This window comes from Chelmon rostratus, chromosome 11, assembly GCF_017976325.1.
Source record: "Chelmon rostratus isolate fCheRos1 chromosome 11, fCheRos1.pri, whole genome shotgun sequence".
NCBI lineage: Eukaryota > Metazoa > Chordata > Actinopteri > Chaetodontiformes > Chaetodontidae > Chelmon > Chelmon rostratus.
The window spans coordinates 16,699,530-16,718,544 of NC_055668.1; the positions used below are offsets into that span (position 1 = coordinate 16,699,530).

The 19,015-nt window shown below is 40.8% G+C and overlaps 1 protein-coding gene across 3 annotated transcripts; it reads right to left on the reverse strand.

The window, feature by feature from the left end:
• Positions 1 to 1,472: 1,472 nt before the first annotated feature.
• Positions 1,473 to 7,757, reverse strand: LOC121613855 (indoleamine 2,3-dioxygenase 2-like). Of its 3 annotated transcripts, none has more exons than XM_041947532.1 (10): positions 7,603 to 7,757; positions 6,695 to 6,790; positions 6,424 to 6,543; positions 5,923 to 6,041; positions 5,712 to 5,726; positions 5,499 to 5,553; positions 5,205 to 5,322; positions 5,038 to 5,089; positions 4,674 to 4,822; positions 1,473 to 4,501 (listed from the first exon to the last, which is right to left on the reverse strand). In XM_041947532.1, exons 1-10 carry the CDS (start codon positions 7,690 to 7,692, stop codon positions 4,131 to 4,133), a joined length of 1,185 nt encoding a protein of 394 aa, XP_041803466.1. In that variant the 5' UTR covers positions 7,693 to 7,757; the 3' UTR covers positions 1,473 to 4,130. The 3 variants fall into 3 exon arrangements, with proteins under 3 accessions (XP_041803466.1, XP_041803464.1, XP_041803467.1); XM_041947530.1 differs by having other exon boundaries at positions 5,499 to 5,598; XM_041947533.1 differs by lacking the exon at positions 6,695 to 6,790 and having other exon boundaries at positions 5,499 to 5,598.
• Positions 7,758 to 19,015: the final 11,258 nt, after the last annotated feature.

Consider the following 19,015-nt stretch of genomic DNA (forward strand, 5'->3'; position numbering starts at 1 on the left):
TGTCTTTCTCTCTGTCTCTCCATTTAGCTCACTGTGCAACCAACCAACTAGCCAGCCAACTTTGCCTCAGTCATCCTGTCCCCTTCCGTTGGCTACACTGACGCATACTGCTCAGAATCTATATTTTAAAATATCTGCATTTTTAGCAAAGTACTGTGAAATGACAATTCAGAACAGATATGTTCTGGCCCCTCCTCTTGAAGCATATTACTGTTAAAAATACAGAACAAGTCTTCTGGGTCGGGTCAGATTTTTTTAACAACATATATAATGTTTCGATTACTTCGAAGGCAGAATATTTTCTATGATAACTTACAGTGGTTTTTTTGTTTGGTTTGGTTTTGTTTTGAATTTCCAACAAAAAGTAAAGGCTATTTTGACCTTTCTCTTTGAGTCCATTAAGAGTCTGCCTTGCCTCTCAGTCACTCATTGTGTCACAGCAAAGCTCTGATGCGAGGTCTTGAACCTGATCTCCTCTTAAGTAATCTGTTTCATGTCCAGTTAGCTCACACTTCCAATGTTGAAATATTGATTTATCTTGCCACTGCATCTTGTAAAATGAAGCTTTGTTTTTGGCAGAAGACAATTGCAGAACACCAACCATCTGTCTCCCAACCCACACAGACAACTGTGCACTGAACTTGTAAGAGTAGAAGGGCTATATACTGTGCTAAAGGAGTATGGTAGCAATCTTACGGCTGAGAAGACTTGTAGCCACCAGCTTTGGTTAAGTACAAAAAAAAAAAAAAATCTGATGATGTAGCAATGATACTGACCTTGCACGTTGTTACAAAGCAGGTATTTACTGAGTTCTTCAAGTAATTTTATAACAGGAGCTCTTGTGTAGATTCTGGTACTGTTAAATGTCCACGTCAGGAAGACACATACTGGCCTCCCACCGTTAGACTACATACTAGATTACATTATTCAGGTCACCAATGTCCATGCAAAGATCTGTACCTTGAGAAAGTGCAATTTAGTGATTATGTGCAATATTATGCATTTTTCTACTGTTTCTACATCACAATTAAAACATTTTCAACTGAAGGTGATTCGGTGTGCTGCTATGTCTACTGAATGCTAGAGGCAATAGAGCTGCTAAGAGCGAGGAGCTACAGCGCCAATTCCAGAACAGCGGAGACACCGTGTAAAACGAAACGGAATGTGATAATTCTCTTATTCTTTTTGACAGATGCTCAATTGAAGACTCTTTGTTTGGTTTGACCTCATCACCTGCATTGATTTTTTGTAAATATCTACTTATTCTGAATTTGATGCAGCAACACGTTTCAAACAAGTTGGGACAGGAGCATCAAAAGACTGGGAAAGTAGTGGAACGCTCCAAAAACACCTGTTTTGATCATTCCACAGGTAAACAGGTTGATTGTTAACAGGTGATAGTATCATGATTGGGCATGAAAGGAGCATCCTGGAAAGGCTCAGTCGTTCACAAGCGAGGATGGAGCGAGGTTCACCACTTTGTGATTGCATAAAGGATGTTACTACATGGGCTCAGGAACACTGCAAAACCATTGTCGGTGAACACAGTTAATTTGCAAATGATTGCATTCCGGTTTTTATTCACATTTTATACAGCGTCCCAACTTTTTTGGAATCATTTTTGTATATGGGGACCTTCTGGTTCCACAAGCAAAAGTTCGATTAATTTTTCCCATAGACAATGTTACCTGACTCACAGTTGGAGCACTTTTACAGCTTCAATTGGCATGAAGCTCTACAGGTTAAATCATCTGTCCAAAAGACAAAACAACCACATCAGAAAAAATCAATTTCTTTGATTTAAGAAAAAAAATGATGGTACATGTATGTGTACATAAAAAGTTCAGGAGAGAAGTTAGCCCTGACTCCCAAGAAGGAAAATTGCATGTGCTTCGCTAACAGCTGGCAAAAGCTAAAGATTATGCTGTTGAGAATTTTACTATTTTACCGTGACATTTGTTGTGCCACTTTTGGTTGAATAGAGCAACTATGGCTGCAGCAGCAAATTCTCCACCATTCTGGCTCACACCCCTGGCATATAATATAGCTGGGGCTCATGGATATTGTAGAATTTAGAGCCGTTCCAGATGCCAAAATGATGGACAAAACATTATTTTGCAGAAGCTGATGGCCATAACATAAACCTCCCTGATTGTGTCATTATCCAGGAAAGTCTATAATGGGTTAAAACACTTTCAGAGCCAGTTGTCCCGTCCACTTCCCAGCTCTATGTGACAGCAGGCAACTACAACACTACTGGGTGTAGTTACAGCTAGAGCCGCATTCACCCGGTGTCGAACAGTCCGCGTCTGATCTTTTGTGCTTTAGTGAAGAAGAGTTGGACCTTGAACAGGGCTCAGCAGCAGTGCAGCTGAGCCCCTTCTCCTCTTTTCTAATGTGATTAGACCTCAATCGCAAGAAGAGACACAACTTTCAAGTCAAGACCAGGAGGCGAGTGGGCGTTCAAGTCCATCAAACTGAGCGACCTGATCCCACACATCCACCCCTCTGCCCCGCCAACCCCCACTGTGTCTGCCTCTTTCATTCTCCTCAGCTGATTTGCTTTTTTCTTTTATTTTACCAGTGTCCTTTATCGTTTGGTTCCTACAGCATTTCCTTCCTCTATTTTTTCAACAGCTCATGGGTCCCTCTACAGTTATCTCCCTCCTCTGCCATCTGCTCCGTACTCTCGGGCACGTAGGAGTCCTCATTTTCAATTTCTGTAGACAAAATTAGTTTATTGATCAAAAGTAGTTCTCGCATTATTGTATCATTATATGTATATCCACATTTTTCCATAAAACAAATAGTTTAGTAAAACAGGTCAAAAACAACGTCAGGCACTGTAGCAACTGATGAGAATATTTGTATAAATATTACTTCAAATATTTTCAAAATGTAATTGAAGTAATTTCTCTCAAAAATGATGATAAGATTCAAGGGTGTACAGACACATTTGGGCTTTACAAAATATGCATTATTTCATGACTACAAATAAAATGCAGCATTAAACACAGTCCCTCTATTGTATGTCTGTAAACGTTTTACAATCAAATCAAGAATTATGTCAAAGTAAAATGCAGCTTAATTAATGATATCAAGAACTGTGTGGTATGGAAGCCCATTTCCGCCAATACGAAGAGAATACCTTAAAATTTAAATTTTTGGTTTGAGATAGTGAGTCAAACATTTATCTTGATATACTTTCCATTTAGTGTCTCTTTTGGTTTACCCCGACCCCCAAAGTTTGTCTGTAGTCATTGTCAAGAAAGTCAAGTAAAGTACAGTTCCTGTAAATAAAACCCAGCTGTAAAGCTGCGTTGCACAAAGTTTGACCACACCTAACAGTGACGCCATGGTGTGCTGAACACACCCCGCAACCAAAGCATGTAACACACCCGCCGGTCCAGCGTGAAACTAACACCTTCTCATTCTACGGTCAAGTTAACAACAATAAATACTCAAAGTCTGGTTACACTGAAATAAAGCTTGCTGAGAAACATTTCAAGTGACGGTTGCAGTTTGGTGAGGCTGAAGCACCAAAATTACTTGATTCGGTTCAGGAAAAGACCATTCGCGTAAAGTAACCACTTCCTCATAACAATCAGCGCTGATTATTGGTTACAACCGTGTGAAAGCAGTGCATGCGTGACCAACCACTCCACCTCCTCCCCTAGGCCAACTTTAATGCTGCATTTGTCCTTCGCTCCCATCATTATCGCCCCCTGCTGGTACTGCACCTTTATGCGTGCCTTTACTGTTAGGCGAGGTAAACCGTCACACTGACACACTATCCTCTTGTGGACGGATGCGTCTATTACACAACCCGGCTTGAGACTGGGCTACACCCTTGATACACCTCTACATCCCTGCAGCAAAATGAAAAGTTAAACTACTGGAGGTCAGCAAAAACATTTCCAGCTGGTGCTGAGTTGCTCTTCCTTTGGGATTTTACTAAGAATCATGGTTACGAGTACCGTAAACATTTATCAAGCCATACAGTACAGTAAAATGTACTGCTGAAACAGTTCATTGACCCTTCTAGTTCTAATAAGGGCAAATATAATTCTGGAATTATTTTTCTGTAAGGAGTGTAGTGCATAGAAAGGTGTCGGACAAAAATATAAAAATCATATTTCAGTTTCTCTTGACACCCTCTCTGAAATCAGTGTTTTTTTGGTGTTGTTACGAACACTCTTGAGGAAGACCATTAGGCTGGATCCACCGGTCCCCGTGGTGTTCAGCGCAGTGCCCACACCTCTGAACGGGCAGCCCATGGCGCGGGCATGATTGCCGGGCACAATGACGTACTTGGTCACAGTATTGAGGTGATAGTTCCGTAAATCCACCAGCGCCGAGACACAGGAGTTGTAGGCCTGGCCGAGATCAGAGCCGGGGTGGGACAGGATGAAGTCTCGCAGAGATGGACCGACAGACAGTGTTTCGACCAGCTGACGGTGGGCTGGAGGCATGTAATCCCTCATGCGTGTCAGGAAGGCTCCTACATCGGGGGAATCAATGAAGACAACAGAAAAGAAAGTTTGAAAGAAAGAAAACAACAACCTTTCCTGGAGATATTTTCTGCCAGTGCAATCAACGGACCGCACAAACACCATGATTCATTCACGAGAAGCATCCGGGGGGGTCAAAGGTTGAAGAAGGTGCATCTTTACCTGTCTCATCCTCATGCTGGATGCACAGCAAAGCATCAAAGCACTGAATGGCTGAACTCTGGGCTGCACTTCCTCCTGATAACAAAATTGGCTCGTTGCTCACGCCTTCATACAGCAGCCCCCTTGGAAGCATGGGGTTGTCTCGCCACCTGGAGCAGTTCAAGACAAATACATGTGCCATTAACCTCTTTTTTACAGATGCACATGCAATCAGAAGCACGTGGTACCATTTTATACGTTATCTAGTTAAACATGCGGTGCAGAAATAGATAAAGGTACAATATATAATGGTAGGAGCAGAGGGGAAGTTTAATGTGAGATAAATCTGCATCTCATGAGATAAATATCATGAAATAAAACTCACCCTGAGACAAAAATTCTCAGTGTTCCATGAAACGCAGTTGGATCCACATGACCTGGAAAGAGCACAAATTCAGTTAATCTAATTACGTCGAATTTCCCTGCCTTCATAAAAGGCTCAGCATGTAAATTGATTAAATTCAGATTGGGTTGGGTTTAATTCAAACTTACTATGCATGAGTTTGAAAGTTTCCTTCATCTTCTTCAAAGACTGAGTTACTTTGACGAGACCCTTCCGTATGCCGATGAGGTCCGAGATTTTCATAGCATGCATCACCTCCAGAGCCCCCTGGTGAGAGTTGAAAATGTGAAATCCATCAGTAAGGGACACGCGACAAAGACACAAGCAGTATGTGGAGGGGATGTTAAAACAGGAAGGGGGACAGATGGACAGACAAAATCAGGCTGACATTCACAAAGAGTTGACATGAAGAAAAGGAAGAGCATACAGCAGCCAGCACTCACCGTTATGCCTGAACTGGCGGCCATCTCGACCAACAATGACACTATGAAAAACCCCCTGCAACTCTCACCACCAGGAAAGGAAAATATCAAGTCCATGTTCCTATTTTTGAAAGCAATGTTTTGAAAATTCACTGACTGGAAATCACATCTGTGTCACATTATGATAATCACGTGAAAGTTCAAAACAGAGTGCATGGCTTTTCTTCCACTCACCCAATGTTCATATCCCTAGAATGACAGTGAAAGAAAAGAAGAGCAGGTCTTTTCAGTGGAGAGACAAACACTGTGCTATTTTTCTACATGAGTGATTAAAGTTTAGACATGCAGTTTTATTGTAATGTTGCTATTATAATAAAGGACAGTCTGTGGCTTTCGGACATTTTATCAATACATTAAATAAGGGGGGGGGGACAACATTACTCACCCTGTGCGATCCTTTAATTTCCAGTTGGCTAAAACTGAATCTGCATAAGTCAGGATGGGTGGAAGGCCGAGCCTGCGAGACACCAGCCAATAGGGCCAGGCGAGGGCTTTGGGAAGAATCTGTCAAACAACCATGACAGCACAGGTTCAATCCAGTAGTGTCGCCTTACTGAGACATTGGTAGGCAATGGCTATGATTCCCCTGACCGCCATGAGTCCCATATTTGTAGTTTTACGTCAAATTCTTCAACAACCATAAGAATGTTTCATGTCCCCTTCAGGGTGAATTGTTCTAACTTTGGTGATCCCCCTGACTTTTCATCTAGCAGCATCATCACATCACCATTAAATACTTCCAATATTTCCAATGCTTTTATCTATGGCCGAATACCTGCAAGGCTAATGACATTCCCGTCAGGCGAAAATGCAAACAAGCTAAACTCAAATAGCAAAGGTAAACATTCTTAACGTCAGCATGTTAGCGTGTCAGCATGTGTTTTACCTGAGCAGGTGCACGTTGTCCTTCTTGCCATACATATCCCATGCTGATGAATCCCAGCGCTAGGTGAGCCAGCCTCAGCTCCCGATGGTTGCTCAAGAGATGGGGACTCAAGACCGGCATCTGGATTGTGATCAGATTTTACGCTTTTATATCTCCATTTTCAGGAACAGAGGCTTCCACAAATAAAACAGTATGTCCACATTCACATGCATGGGTTCTCAACCCAGACTGCGCTTGGTATTTGCATTAGGAAAGCTTTGCTCATTCTCACCTTGTGAACAAGATCCTGTAGTTTACGTGATTCTATCAGATGTGTGAGATTATATGCCAGGTCCAACCACACCCGATAATAGTCTGGAAGGTTAGTCTAGATGATAATAAGAGTAAAATGACTTGCTCATTGGTTTTTGATTGTTTGTTTGTGTGCAGTATTTCCATGTAGAGTGTAATCAGTAACATCATCAGCTCATGTTTGCCACGGTGCCTGACCTGCATGTCAGGGAATGACTGGAGCTATCAATCAGAAAGAGAAAGCAATTTGAAAGAGGAGGCAGCAGAACACTGAGAAATTAGACAAGCAGAAAACAGGGGATGCCCGGATGGGAAAATCATTGTATAGACAGACACGTAGGCTGTGCTTAAAACCATAAGCACATAAACAAAATGCTGATTTTGAGTTTTGCAACATTTACAAATCTATCGTTCTCACAGGTTGTTGACTGATTTTTCCATTGCATAAACTGTCACATTTGATCCATATGTTCTGTTTTATTTCTACCAAATGTCTCCTTAGACATATAAGACTTTGAGTAACAAGAATATCCATATTTGGCATTTGAAGTGTAATGAGCTGTGTAATGCAGAGTGCTGGACAGTGAGCAGGCCCAGTCACGTGAATGGCTCAATACAAACCTGAAGAGACAGACTTTCACCGGATCAATAATCCTCCATAATCTTACTCAAAAACAAGCATAATCACCTGTTTCTGCCCAGAGGGGACTATATGTGCTGCAGAGCAACTGCTCAAACAAAGGCAACTGATAAAGAGTCCTCAATGGCAAACTAAAAAGTCTTCGTCTGTACGGTGTGAACAGAATTGTTATGACATCTTAAATGCTTGTTTCTGATCTGAATGCTGAATGCTTGATCCTGATCTGTTTTGATAAAAATGAAACTTACCAGTGGGTCCTCAAGGAGAAATCCCAGCTCCTCAGAAATATCGAATGTATCAAAGTCTGCCTGCAGTGTTTCTCTGCCATTAGTCTCCATATGCTCTGTCCTGTACTCTGCTGCAGTAGTGTGACTTTGAGAAGAGAATCACTCTGTGTGTCTGACACACACAAATCAATTGTTAAACTTGCTGTGAGCCTGTTTCACTACCTTTGTCACATCCCTTTTTTTGCACGCTCTCAACAAAGAGCCAATCAGATCTCCTGTACTGTAATGTCCTGAGTTCACAGAGCATTGCTGAGAGTCCCTATTTTGTGCAGCGTGCAATATAAAGGATCTCTTCCTATTTTTAGCAGTTGATGAAAGAAACTGAAAACAAAAGCTGCTGCCAAATAACAGAAAAAGATCAAGATTGAACTTGCACAACATTCTGCTAAATGAACCAGTGAAATATCAAGTTTATCTGACACAACCTTTGGAATATGTTTGTATTTGAGTCAGTTATTGAGACAAATACCAAATACAACAACTGCTGTCTCTTCAGAACCCATTGCACAGTTTTGAATCATTAGAGATGATGCGTATGTCGATTCCTCACCACTGAAAAACGTTTTGACCCTCAAACGTGTGGCATCAGAAGAAAAGTCTTTGTTCATGAAGGTTTTGAATTAGTCTTCTGTCACCCCACCATGCCTTCAACACACGCATAGGTCATTACACTTGCATGTTGTTGGTCTGGTTAGGTTTAGGCATAAAACAGGCATAACACTTGTTTAAGGTTGGGAAAACTCTGTGATGCTTTGGCTTAAAATACCTGTTTTTGTAGCCTCAGACATGGCACGGCGGTCTGTCATCTCACTTAGCTGTCATGGTACCACCATCCACTCCGACTACTGGTGAGAAAAAATCTGATATATGCCATTTTCATACCTGTTGTAGAAACATTGAAAGGTACAAATTTAACATATCCATGGTTTGAATATACATTAAAAAAAACAGCATCAACAGCATCAAGTAAAAGTAAAGAGGAGAGCTATAGCTAAACCTAACTAAAAAGACACAATTGTGCAAACTTAACCTAGATAGCTCAGACAGTCAAACCTGCATTTCTAGTTCATTATCTGGCTAAATCAAACCCTCAGGTATTCAGACAGCTGACACGACAGAGGGTGTTCATTTGAGAAAGGTGCAGAGTCCAGTTTCAATTTTCCTGGGTGACGCCGGCCTGCACAACCACGCAGATTGGCCCATCTCGCTGTTAATTCTGTGAAATTATTGATGATGCTTCAACATTGGCTGTATTGATTGTGGAGACAAACACTGTATTTCTGTTTTTGCACCTACATTTGTACGCAGCTGATGTTTGAAAAGCACATTTAGCCAGCCAATAATTGTCTTAAGTTCTCTCTCTCATACCTCGGAAACAAATTTGTCCATCTATTTTTTGTTTTGCTGTAGAAAATTACTGCATTGCCTTATGAAAATCTCCAATAAGTCACCTAACATCTGTGCACTATTTAATATAACAATGGTTTCATTTTGTCAAGACAGAACAATTATAAGACATTGAAATTTGCTTGTTTTAGGTTCCGACGTGATTCTGTTGTTTAGATTAGAGAGCTCAGATACTACTGAAACAACTTAAAGTGTTTAACTGTTATTTTAAGCATATTGATATGTGTTAGGCGGACTTTTCCACTAATGTAGTGCAGTTTTAAGCATGCTGAAAGTACCAAAAGCATGCCTGACTGAAGTATTTTAGCATTTTACTGAATTCTAAATCAGAAGTGAGCTGTAATGTATCATATTATCATTGTATTTTGAAAGCCCAGAACACACACATTTTAACCTTACTTTAGTCAGAAAAGGCACAAAAGACTCAAGGACAGCACTCAATCCGGAAATTTGCGGCACATTATTCCTTGTTGTTTTGGGGGGTTTTTTACGTTTTTACGATTGTGCGTAGATTAAACAAACAAGATACAACTTGTTAATTAATGAGCTTTAGAGGTGCTGGGAGACAGATCTGCAAACTTTTGAACAAGGCTAACTAATCACCTGCTGGCTCTTGCCTCATATTCAGACAGAGTGGTATTGATCTTCTCATCTACTCTCGGCAAGAAAGCAACCAAGCACCTCATAAAAATAAAACTGCATGAGAAGCTTTTTATTACTTTTGATCAGCAGAGATTTGATCCCAAATTTACATGAAGAGAAGCACTTAATAAACTTGTTATGATATGTTGGAGCGGTGCTGGAAACACCCATTAGCGCTATAAAGGAACACATAGAAGCAAGTACTTTGGCTTCCCACTACGACATCTTATTCCTTTGCACTGCTGCTCGTATGAAAAACTAAACTAACTTTTTATGCACTGTCACAAATTTACTACAGCATGAAATTTAAAAAATAAGCATTTTGATCACCAGCAGCATTTGTTTGGGATTTTATAATCAACGCATCGGCCCCATTCCACCTCCTCCCTGGCACGTTTCATGCTTGTTCTGTTTGAAATGCGTGTATTATATGGACTCACACGCATCTGCAGTAGCTCCACAATCAAGGCCCAGTGGGGTTCATTGAGATGCCAAGAGAAATTTGCAATGTTGACCAAGGCTGTGTACCAAATGTGAGCCTCTGAGAAGGTTGTGCCAGTTTCCTTGCATTATACATTAGTGCAAGCCGAGTCCAAACAATGTGAAACGTGCCATCAAAAGAAAGACTTCCCAAAAGGCTTCATCAGTACATCATTCGCTTTTGTTTTGACAGAAAAAGAGCAGATTTCCCTGCTAAAATATTCTGTTCTGGGCCAGGATAGTATTTCAAATATGTGTGTATGTTTTTATACCCTATTGCATAGCTGAGTGCTTTTGTGTGTGTTTTTAGAACGGAACTGTATCAAGATGCTATGGGGAATATCCATTGTACTCCTAATGTTTAGATTTGTGTCCAAAGTTTGATGACTTTCCACAAGAATGGTAGTGTTATTACAAGCTCGTCATTAATACCTCTGCAGTATGAGATCATATCTATGGATATACTGCAGACCCGACCTAAAATTATAATATAAATCATTATGCATTTTGCATGAGTTGGAACTCATCGTGTATTTTTTTTGTAGTTGGTGTGATGGAATTTTCTGTTACTTGACTACACCTAGTGGGGGCCTCATGGACATGGTCAGGCAAAGGGGTCGTTTTCAGGCCAGCTCAGGATCCAGGTGAAGGGAGTGGTCTGTTTTGCTATGCTGGAGTACAATGCAGCTGATGGGTTGTTTAGGGAGACGGGTGCCATCTAGATAAGGAGAGAAGCTCTCTTGCGGAGGCAACCAAGGGCATAGGTTAGAGGTACATGTTAATGGCCACCTGAAGACACTTACAACATGAGCTGGGAACATAGACAAGCATAGTTCCTTGTTTTAGGTATGGAGAGCCAATCAATTGATCACACATATCCTTAATGCCTGAAGAATGACCATAATTGGGCATGAACTAGATGTAGCACTCATAGCTAGGATAAAGGACTGATCAGGAAGCATCCCTCAGAACTGAGGTGGCATCAGGCAGCATTCACACTGTATTGATAATCTCTCTGTTCTCCTCAGCCAAGCATCATTAAACCTTCCTGCATTAAGACATCGAAATCTCCAGACAGGTTTCCTTGGGGGGCACAAGTAAACCAAATACAACAGTTTTCTTTCACATTTGTTGAACTGGTTTCATACAGAGGCTGCTTTGCCCACTGTCATCTGGGGGTGTTGGTTTATTTCTCTGAGATTTGATCAGGTTGGGGGCTGAGACCCATATCTGAGCCGCTTTGTCAAACGGCTGCACCACAGCAACATTAGCAGAGCAATCGCCTGCCCCAACCTATGTATCATGCGAGCCCTCATGCCTCCCGTTGTCAGCATGCTTTACTGCCGCTGCCAGCAATCTCTCAAACCATTTAACCCTCCAGAGCGGTGGGAGAAACAGACAGGAGAGGAGAGAGGAGCAGGAGGGATGAGAGCTCAAATTAATTTCAAGACCACTTACCAAGTTATCAGACACAGGGGGCGCAAAGGGACAGTAGATTTACTCAGCAAGGGGGGAAGTGGATAGATTGGGAAAAGGGACTTGAAATCGGGACAGCATCTGTGCAGTGTTATACTTCAAGGTGGGAAAGGAGCAGCAGTGGTTAGAGCAGAGGTTCAGCTTGCATTTGCACACTGTTTTAGTCACGAATCCCTCAATTCTCTCTATTTCTCGCTCACTGTCTGTTACTCCCTGACTTGTTTTCTTTCCTCTCCCACATTCATGTTGTCTGCAGGAAGAAGAACGTCGTCCAACTGGCACATCAACTGATGGAAAGAGAAACGCTTTTCTTCTTTGTGCTCGTCTGAGCATTAGTAGCGTTACAATACGCACAAGAATGAGATTAACAGGTAGTGCAAAGCATTTCTTATCCTCTATAGTTCGCATTTTTAGAAGAAAGAAAGTAATGCATGCTATTACTGGTCTAAGGCTACATGTACAATATACGGGCATCTAATCCATCCAGCCATGCTATGTATGCGATATGTTCACAATGCATTTTTGAAAAATCGGGTGTCTAATGTACACTTCTGTATTTAGTTAATTTCATCTAGCACTGTGCCAAAAATCTACATATGTCTTCAACAAGATAATCCCAGTGTCCCTCGATTAAAATGTGTTTCAATTTGGAAAGGTGTCATGTAGTCAAACACAGGCCACCGTTTTTAATTAACAACCAAGTCTACAAGGTCTTTGACTTTCTCAACTCATGTGGTGAGTTTTTCTCATATTGCCCTATTTGTAATTCATTCAAAATAATTCCCCGTGCACAGTCATCCTGGCTGCTGGCAAGCTGAGCAATGAAACTAAGGTTAAGGACTTGTCTAAATGTTCTCCATGAAATATGTCAAATGATGCGCCATCCAAGTGTCAAACATAAGCCTGTTTAAGTCTGACAGTCCTGTCCTCGGGGAAACATTCTCAAATGTTGCCTAATTCCAGTTTTTATTTACCCACAGTTGGACTAATAACAAAGTCAATTTCACAGCAACTCACTCCTACACACTGCTTCACTTGGCTTCAACCGTGTTATGTGAAAGTGGGTTGTGGCTAAGAAAGTGCTGCACCATACTTACTGCACTGGGGCTCATTAACAAAAACCTGGCTGATGCTTTTTGGACGTTAACAAGTTTTCTTGTAGCCCATCAAATTCCAAAGCTGTTGCAATAATTGGCGAAGTTTTCAAGATCTTTGTAATTTCAGAAAGCCTATGAGAACTATCACAAGCAGAGATTTAGAGCTCAACCTTGTCGTTATGCAGAAGAACTCTTAATTGCGGTTAAACTGGGTCAAATCAGGGTTTTGTTCAGACAAAGTATTATAGTTAGGATGTCAAAGCACTCACTGTACATCGAGTATATTCTAATAACTATAATTAACCAAGTCAATCATGTGACTTTGTACAACCGGGTAGTTTATATTATTGTTTGCATTTTTTTCTAATTGAGTTTTCACATAAATATCAATGGTGTGAATGTGAGCTTTGTACAACCTGTGTGAACAGCTGTGTGAAATAATGTGAAATGTCACACAGTAAAGTTCAGATGAGTCAACTGATTATAAAACTTAACCTTTGCCACAATTGTCAGACTTTTGTTCTTGCACGGCACATTATTTACAATTTACAAACAACTGGTTTGGAGCGATAAACTAAGCTACACTACGTGTGGTTTCATCAGAAGTCGGTATCACAGGCTGCATTAAGCATGGCCGTGATGAACAGAGTTGCAAACCAGAAACAAATTAAGCTGTTCGCAATCGCCAATAAACATCAAAGAAGTAGGAAAGAGGAAGGTACAGGGACCTCATCGGCCCACACATACCTGCTGCTCCTACCAGCCTGTCATGATCCGTGCTTGCCACGTCCGTTTTATGTTGAAGATTCTTCCCTTGTGTTATCATAGTCTGTTTTTGTCACGTCCTGCTTTATTTTGAAGGTTTATGTTATGTTTCTTTGTTCGCTTTACTTCCTGTTTTCCCACCTTGTGACTGTCTAATCTGTTTCACCTGTGTGTCATTAGTTGTCCTCCCTTGTGTATTTAAGTCTGTGTCTTCCCCCCAGTCTTTTCATTGCCCTATGCCACATTTTGTGTAACTGAGTCCTTGTGTTACCTTTGTTCATGTCATGTCCATTATTCATGTGAGTGTTTCCTTGGTCTGTCTTCGTTCTTGTCTTTGCGTCGTTCATGCAAGTGTTTGTCAAGCGTTTTTTGTATTGTCTATGTTCCCTAGCCTTGCCACAGTCCATGTAAGTTTGTTTCTAGTCTTGTCTATGTCTTTAGCCTTGTCAGAGTCCATGTAAGTGTTATTCTAGAGTTGTCATTGTCAAGCCACGTTTCCTGTTAGTGTTTTTCTAGTGTTGTCTTAGTCCAGAAGTCATGCCACGTACCATGTTCAATGTTTCCCTGTCTTATGCCCATTTACCCTAGTGAGTGTTTTTTCATAGTTCCCTGAGTTTTCGTTTCCTTAAGTTAAATAAATTCGTTGAACTGAACCAGCACCCCCTTGTGTCTGCATTTGGGTTCACCCTTAGTTCCCCAGAAACCCCACATCCTTGACACAGCCATGTTTTATGGTGTTATAGGAATACCCGGGAAGATTCCAACAGCAGCTTTTTCCCCTTCTTCTTCGGAGGCAAAATAAGTAAAAATACTTCAAAATCCCCACTAAAGTAAATTGAACAACACGTCTACCAGGTCCTTGATTTTATATTTCAGGTAGACTAAAAGCAGGCTTTTCATTTCTAGTTGGCCAACAACTTTACCAGCTGCGATGAAGTGGGTGTGCTAATCATGAATAGGGTTTCTTTCTTTTTTTTTTTCAATTTTTTACATAACCTGGAACCCCACTAATGTAAATGAACTTATGTTGTGCCTAACTAATGCTTTTATAGGTGGTAAGCTATTTAGCAGAATAACAATGTCAGCTCACGTTAGAGCAGACAAACACTTTTTCATTTGTGTTGAATTTATAGTTTTTAAAATAATTTAAAGCTCTTTGCCAAGAATCAAACATTAAGAACGTCATGGCATCAACCCACATAACCAAGCATATATAATTTTGTTGCAGGACCTTTAAAATGGTGCTTTTATGCAGTATCTCTGTCTAAGCTGTTGAAACTTTGACTCTGCTGAACGATGAGAGGTATGACAAATTATGACAGCCAATTTATCAGTCTCCCTTGTAATCCACTATACCGAGTATATCTCCTGAAGATGTCACATAAGACAAGTGCAGAATCCATTCTGCTCCTGGTCATGCCTCTAACATATGGGATGTGTCAACAGAGAAAGAAAGCAAAGACTAAACGTTCTGGATAAAGAACACGACCGTTTGTAGCTCTTGTCATCTGTCTTTGTAATTTCAGTTTCCACATTTCACCACACAAAAATGTACACATCCACACACACACAACCCTCACTAAACTATCCACTCCATTATTTTCAACACCAACTTGCTGCAGCCGTCCGAACGGACACAGCCAAGGGTGGGTCATTAGTCAAAGCTAGAGGATGGGCTGGTGGCGGTGTGTGGTATCCACTCTGCGCTGGAGGAGGACGTTCTTCTGCATTAGTACAGAACTGATGCTGGGACAGACAGAGAGGGCTTCCCCCTTCTGTCCTTCTTGAACTATAACCATATTTCAACTGAGCTGTCAGAGAGCCCAGAACTGAGGGCACCACTGGAAGCAGCCAGGCAGTGAACTTTGAGACTGCTGCTGCTTCTATAACAAGAAAGGGAGGAGTGACCACAGAATACATTCAATAAAGAGGGTGCAATTTCAATATTTGGAGTGGAAGAGTGGACAGTTATGATATCACTTGTAAATCAATATTGATATTTGAGTTTCTAGACAAGGTGAAAACAAGCCAGATAAGCAACAGGGAGGTCAAGGTTCACAGTTCTGTAGATTGCTGTATCTCTCACTGGGCCTCATTTAACAATATGCTCAAAAACGTGTGTTTAAGTTGCTGTTTTTCCTTAACTTTTCTGTTCTATAACTTAGCTGAAACGTCAACAAAAAGTCAACATATGGGGGAAAAAAATTCTGACTTTCTTCAAAGTGCATTTCAAATACAATCTAGACAGTGTTTTACAAAAAGATGTACAAATAGAAAATTAGAAACCAGAGTGAAATGTGAAAGCAGATGAATAAAAAGGCAGAATGCAATGAAGAAAGAGATTTAAAACGAGATAAAAAAAAAACAAACTGGGCTGCTCTCTGCTCTCTAGGACCCACTGGACGATCTCAGGCTGCATTCAGGCTCATTTCAGGTTAAGAGGTCAGTAATGCAGTTGGCAATACTTCCATAACCGCCTCAGAACGATTCAATAAAGCACAAGGGTAGCCAATGCACAGAGGCTGAATCCAGGGTTATGCACTCTCCTGTTAGGTCTTAGATCACGAGGGTCACTCTACTCCATTTAATCCCAGATGTCCCGACCTACCACACGTGTCTAAATGGATAATCAGCATAACATTGCTCAGGGGGCCACTGAGGCAAGCGCTGGTGAAAAGGTTAAGTGTGCTTGTTTATATACTCCTCTTGACAGTGCCATTAGCAGTGCCTGTGCATTTTTTTTTTTTTCTAGAACGTTTATGCTGCATAAAGCCATTTGTTGACCTTTGCATTATCAGTGTAAAACCTTTCTCATAGTACCACTTGAGTCTGATGCGGCGGATAGGTGGGATGTTCTACATATTGTTACTTACTGCTTCAAGTATGTAAAAGGAGGGTTGGTTTTTAATAATAAAAATAAGAATAATAATAAACTTTATTTGTATGGCACCTTTCATACAGATTTTCTTTCGACTGTTCCTGGAAACCTCCAATAAACCGGCAGCAGATGATCGCAATGTTCTTGAAGGCAAAATGAACAAGGGAGTTAGCAATGTAGCTTGGTCGTAGCCCATTAAGGGCTTTGTGTACAAGGAGGAGGACCTTAAAATCAATTCTAAATGTTACAGTTTTAACCTGAATGTCCTCATTTCTGTCTTGAATGTCACCACAAAGTTTCTGAAAGGGGAAGATTTGCGCCAACTATAGTATAGGTTGAAAGCAAGCCTGCATTCTTTGTTGCCACACTGAGAAATTAGGTTTTACGCCTGCGTTATGGTGACGGCAGCTGTTGAGTGATAATATATCTGTGTATTTTTCTGCAGCATGCATGAAAAGCGTCAGGCATCATATGTGCATACTGAAATAGACCATCCTAAAGATGATTAAAACAATGCACATCACACATTCAAATCATCCACTGCTGTGCATCGCATGAACATCTTGCGCCGCATCATCCTTAATCTCCATAACATTAATATTTATAGTCATTTACGTGTCCCACATTCCAGCCTAACTGCAAATTGGACAAATCCAAATAAATCCAGCCGAGCTTTTATACACTAGCAGGAAAACCTACTCTGCCTTAATAAAAGAAAATATAATCCCACACCATATGTTGTGGACTTCTGTCAGTTTAATACACATGAATATCTTTGACTCGTAAAATGACATATATGACCGTTTAGAGTGCCAGCGACAGGCGTACAAGGCCGTCATTGTCACATTAACGTTGTGAAACATTCATAGTTTCAACTTGTTTTTTTTTTAGGATAAGATCACAGTTTGGGTTAAAAACAATACTGTTATGTAAATTACATTATTTAAGTATGATACGTAAGCTGACATAAACCATAACTGACTTTTGTTTTCACACAGGACACAAACAGCGGTCTCCTGAAAGTCCTGTGTTTGTTTGGCCCATCCGTCCACTCCACCTTCCTCCATGCATATTTTCATGCTTTTTATACTATGACTTCATCCTTTGCTTCCATCATAATTACCACCAGAGGTCACAGCCTAACAATAAACGTGAATATGGGTCATCATAACCTACTAGCGCATATGACCTTTTCGGCCATTTGTCTGGTGAGGACGGGCTTGTATATATAATAATTGAACCCGAACAGTAAGAGATGCTGTAACAGCTGATAAATGCAGACTCAATAGTTGCCCTTGAATAAACTCCCTGATGTGCTAACAATATTTGATTAATGCATCCAGACGTGCATCCACAGTGTAGCACTGATTGTAATCCACTGTGTGAAAAATAAGTTTCTTTCTCTGCGTGCTTCAGAAGTATTCTATCTAATGGCTGCTGGCTGTGATAAAGCAAACATCACACAACACGATTTTTGGCTGACTTTCAAAAATGCACGTAGCTGCTGCAGCATAAACAGAACTTAATGCAAAAGTTTCCATACAAAGAGCCATTAGAGTGAAACATCTCTGAATGACCTTGAAGGGAAAATGCAACATAAAAAGACATTTATGGTTATCATTAGTCTCATATGTATCTCCTCATTAAGATGCACTCAGTGTCATCTGGTCCGTGGTGTTCAACATAACAAAAGATTACATCTGACGACAGCGGTGCATCTCTCCAAAGTTAGCGACATCGTCTCACAATAACCCACAGACTTACGAGCAGGTTTTGGTTTTCTACTAAATTGAGGGGAGATAATAGATAGGGAAGCAAAAGAAAACACAATAATTCACTAACACAAAGAAAAGGAGAAGGATAATTGACATTAAAGATGGTGGACGAATTGAATATTCATTTTCCTGTGACTTAGTCAGTGATCAGTGTCATATTTACTGACCTGTAGAAAGCATTTAACTGGCAAGATGATCTTTAGTTTGTCTTTTGAGATACAACAGCCCTGAGCTGTTGGATGATGAGAGCTTCTGGCTTCGCTGTTTGCCTCTCATTGGCTGCTGGAAGCCAGTTTTGACAACTCTGACATAAAGCCTCCTAGAGACACACCATACCAGACACTGCAGTCTGTCTCTTCAACATCAGGCTTGCAGTGCAGCCAAACAGGTAACATTAATCAACACTAATGCATCATGAAACTGATCAAGGCAGGTGTAATCAAAGATTTGCTAATGATAGTAATTCCAGGCCGACATGAATTCTCAAAGGAACTGGTGATAAGCAGTTTAGACAAAAAAATGACAAGAGTCAATAGAATAAAATGAACAATAAAGACAAGCCAAAATACTAAACAGCGCAAGTTGTATGTTTTCACTTGTAATTGGGTCAGCGGCAGATGAGAACGCCGAACTCGATTCTCATCTGCGAATCAATAACTCAAATTCATGCATGGAAAGCGTGCAAGTTGATTCTCGCGCCTCACGCAATCCAAAGCACTCACATGAATTTATTCATGCGTTCTGTGCTGACAGCAGGCTGTAAATAATCATTTGGCTCATACAAGTGGTGGAAGCATATTGTCTGAGGAATAGATTGCTGTCTGAGATTCCTCAGCTGTCTTCCCGTTTTAATT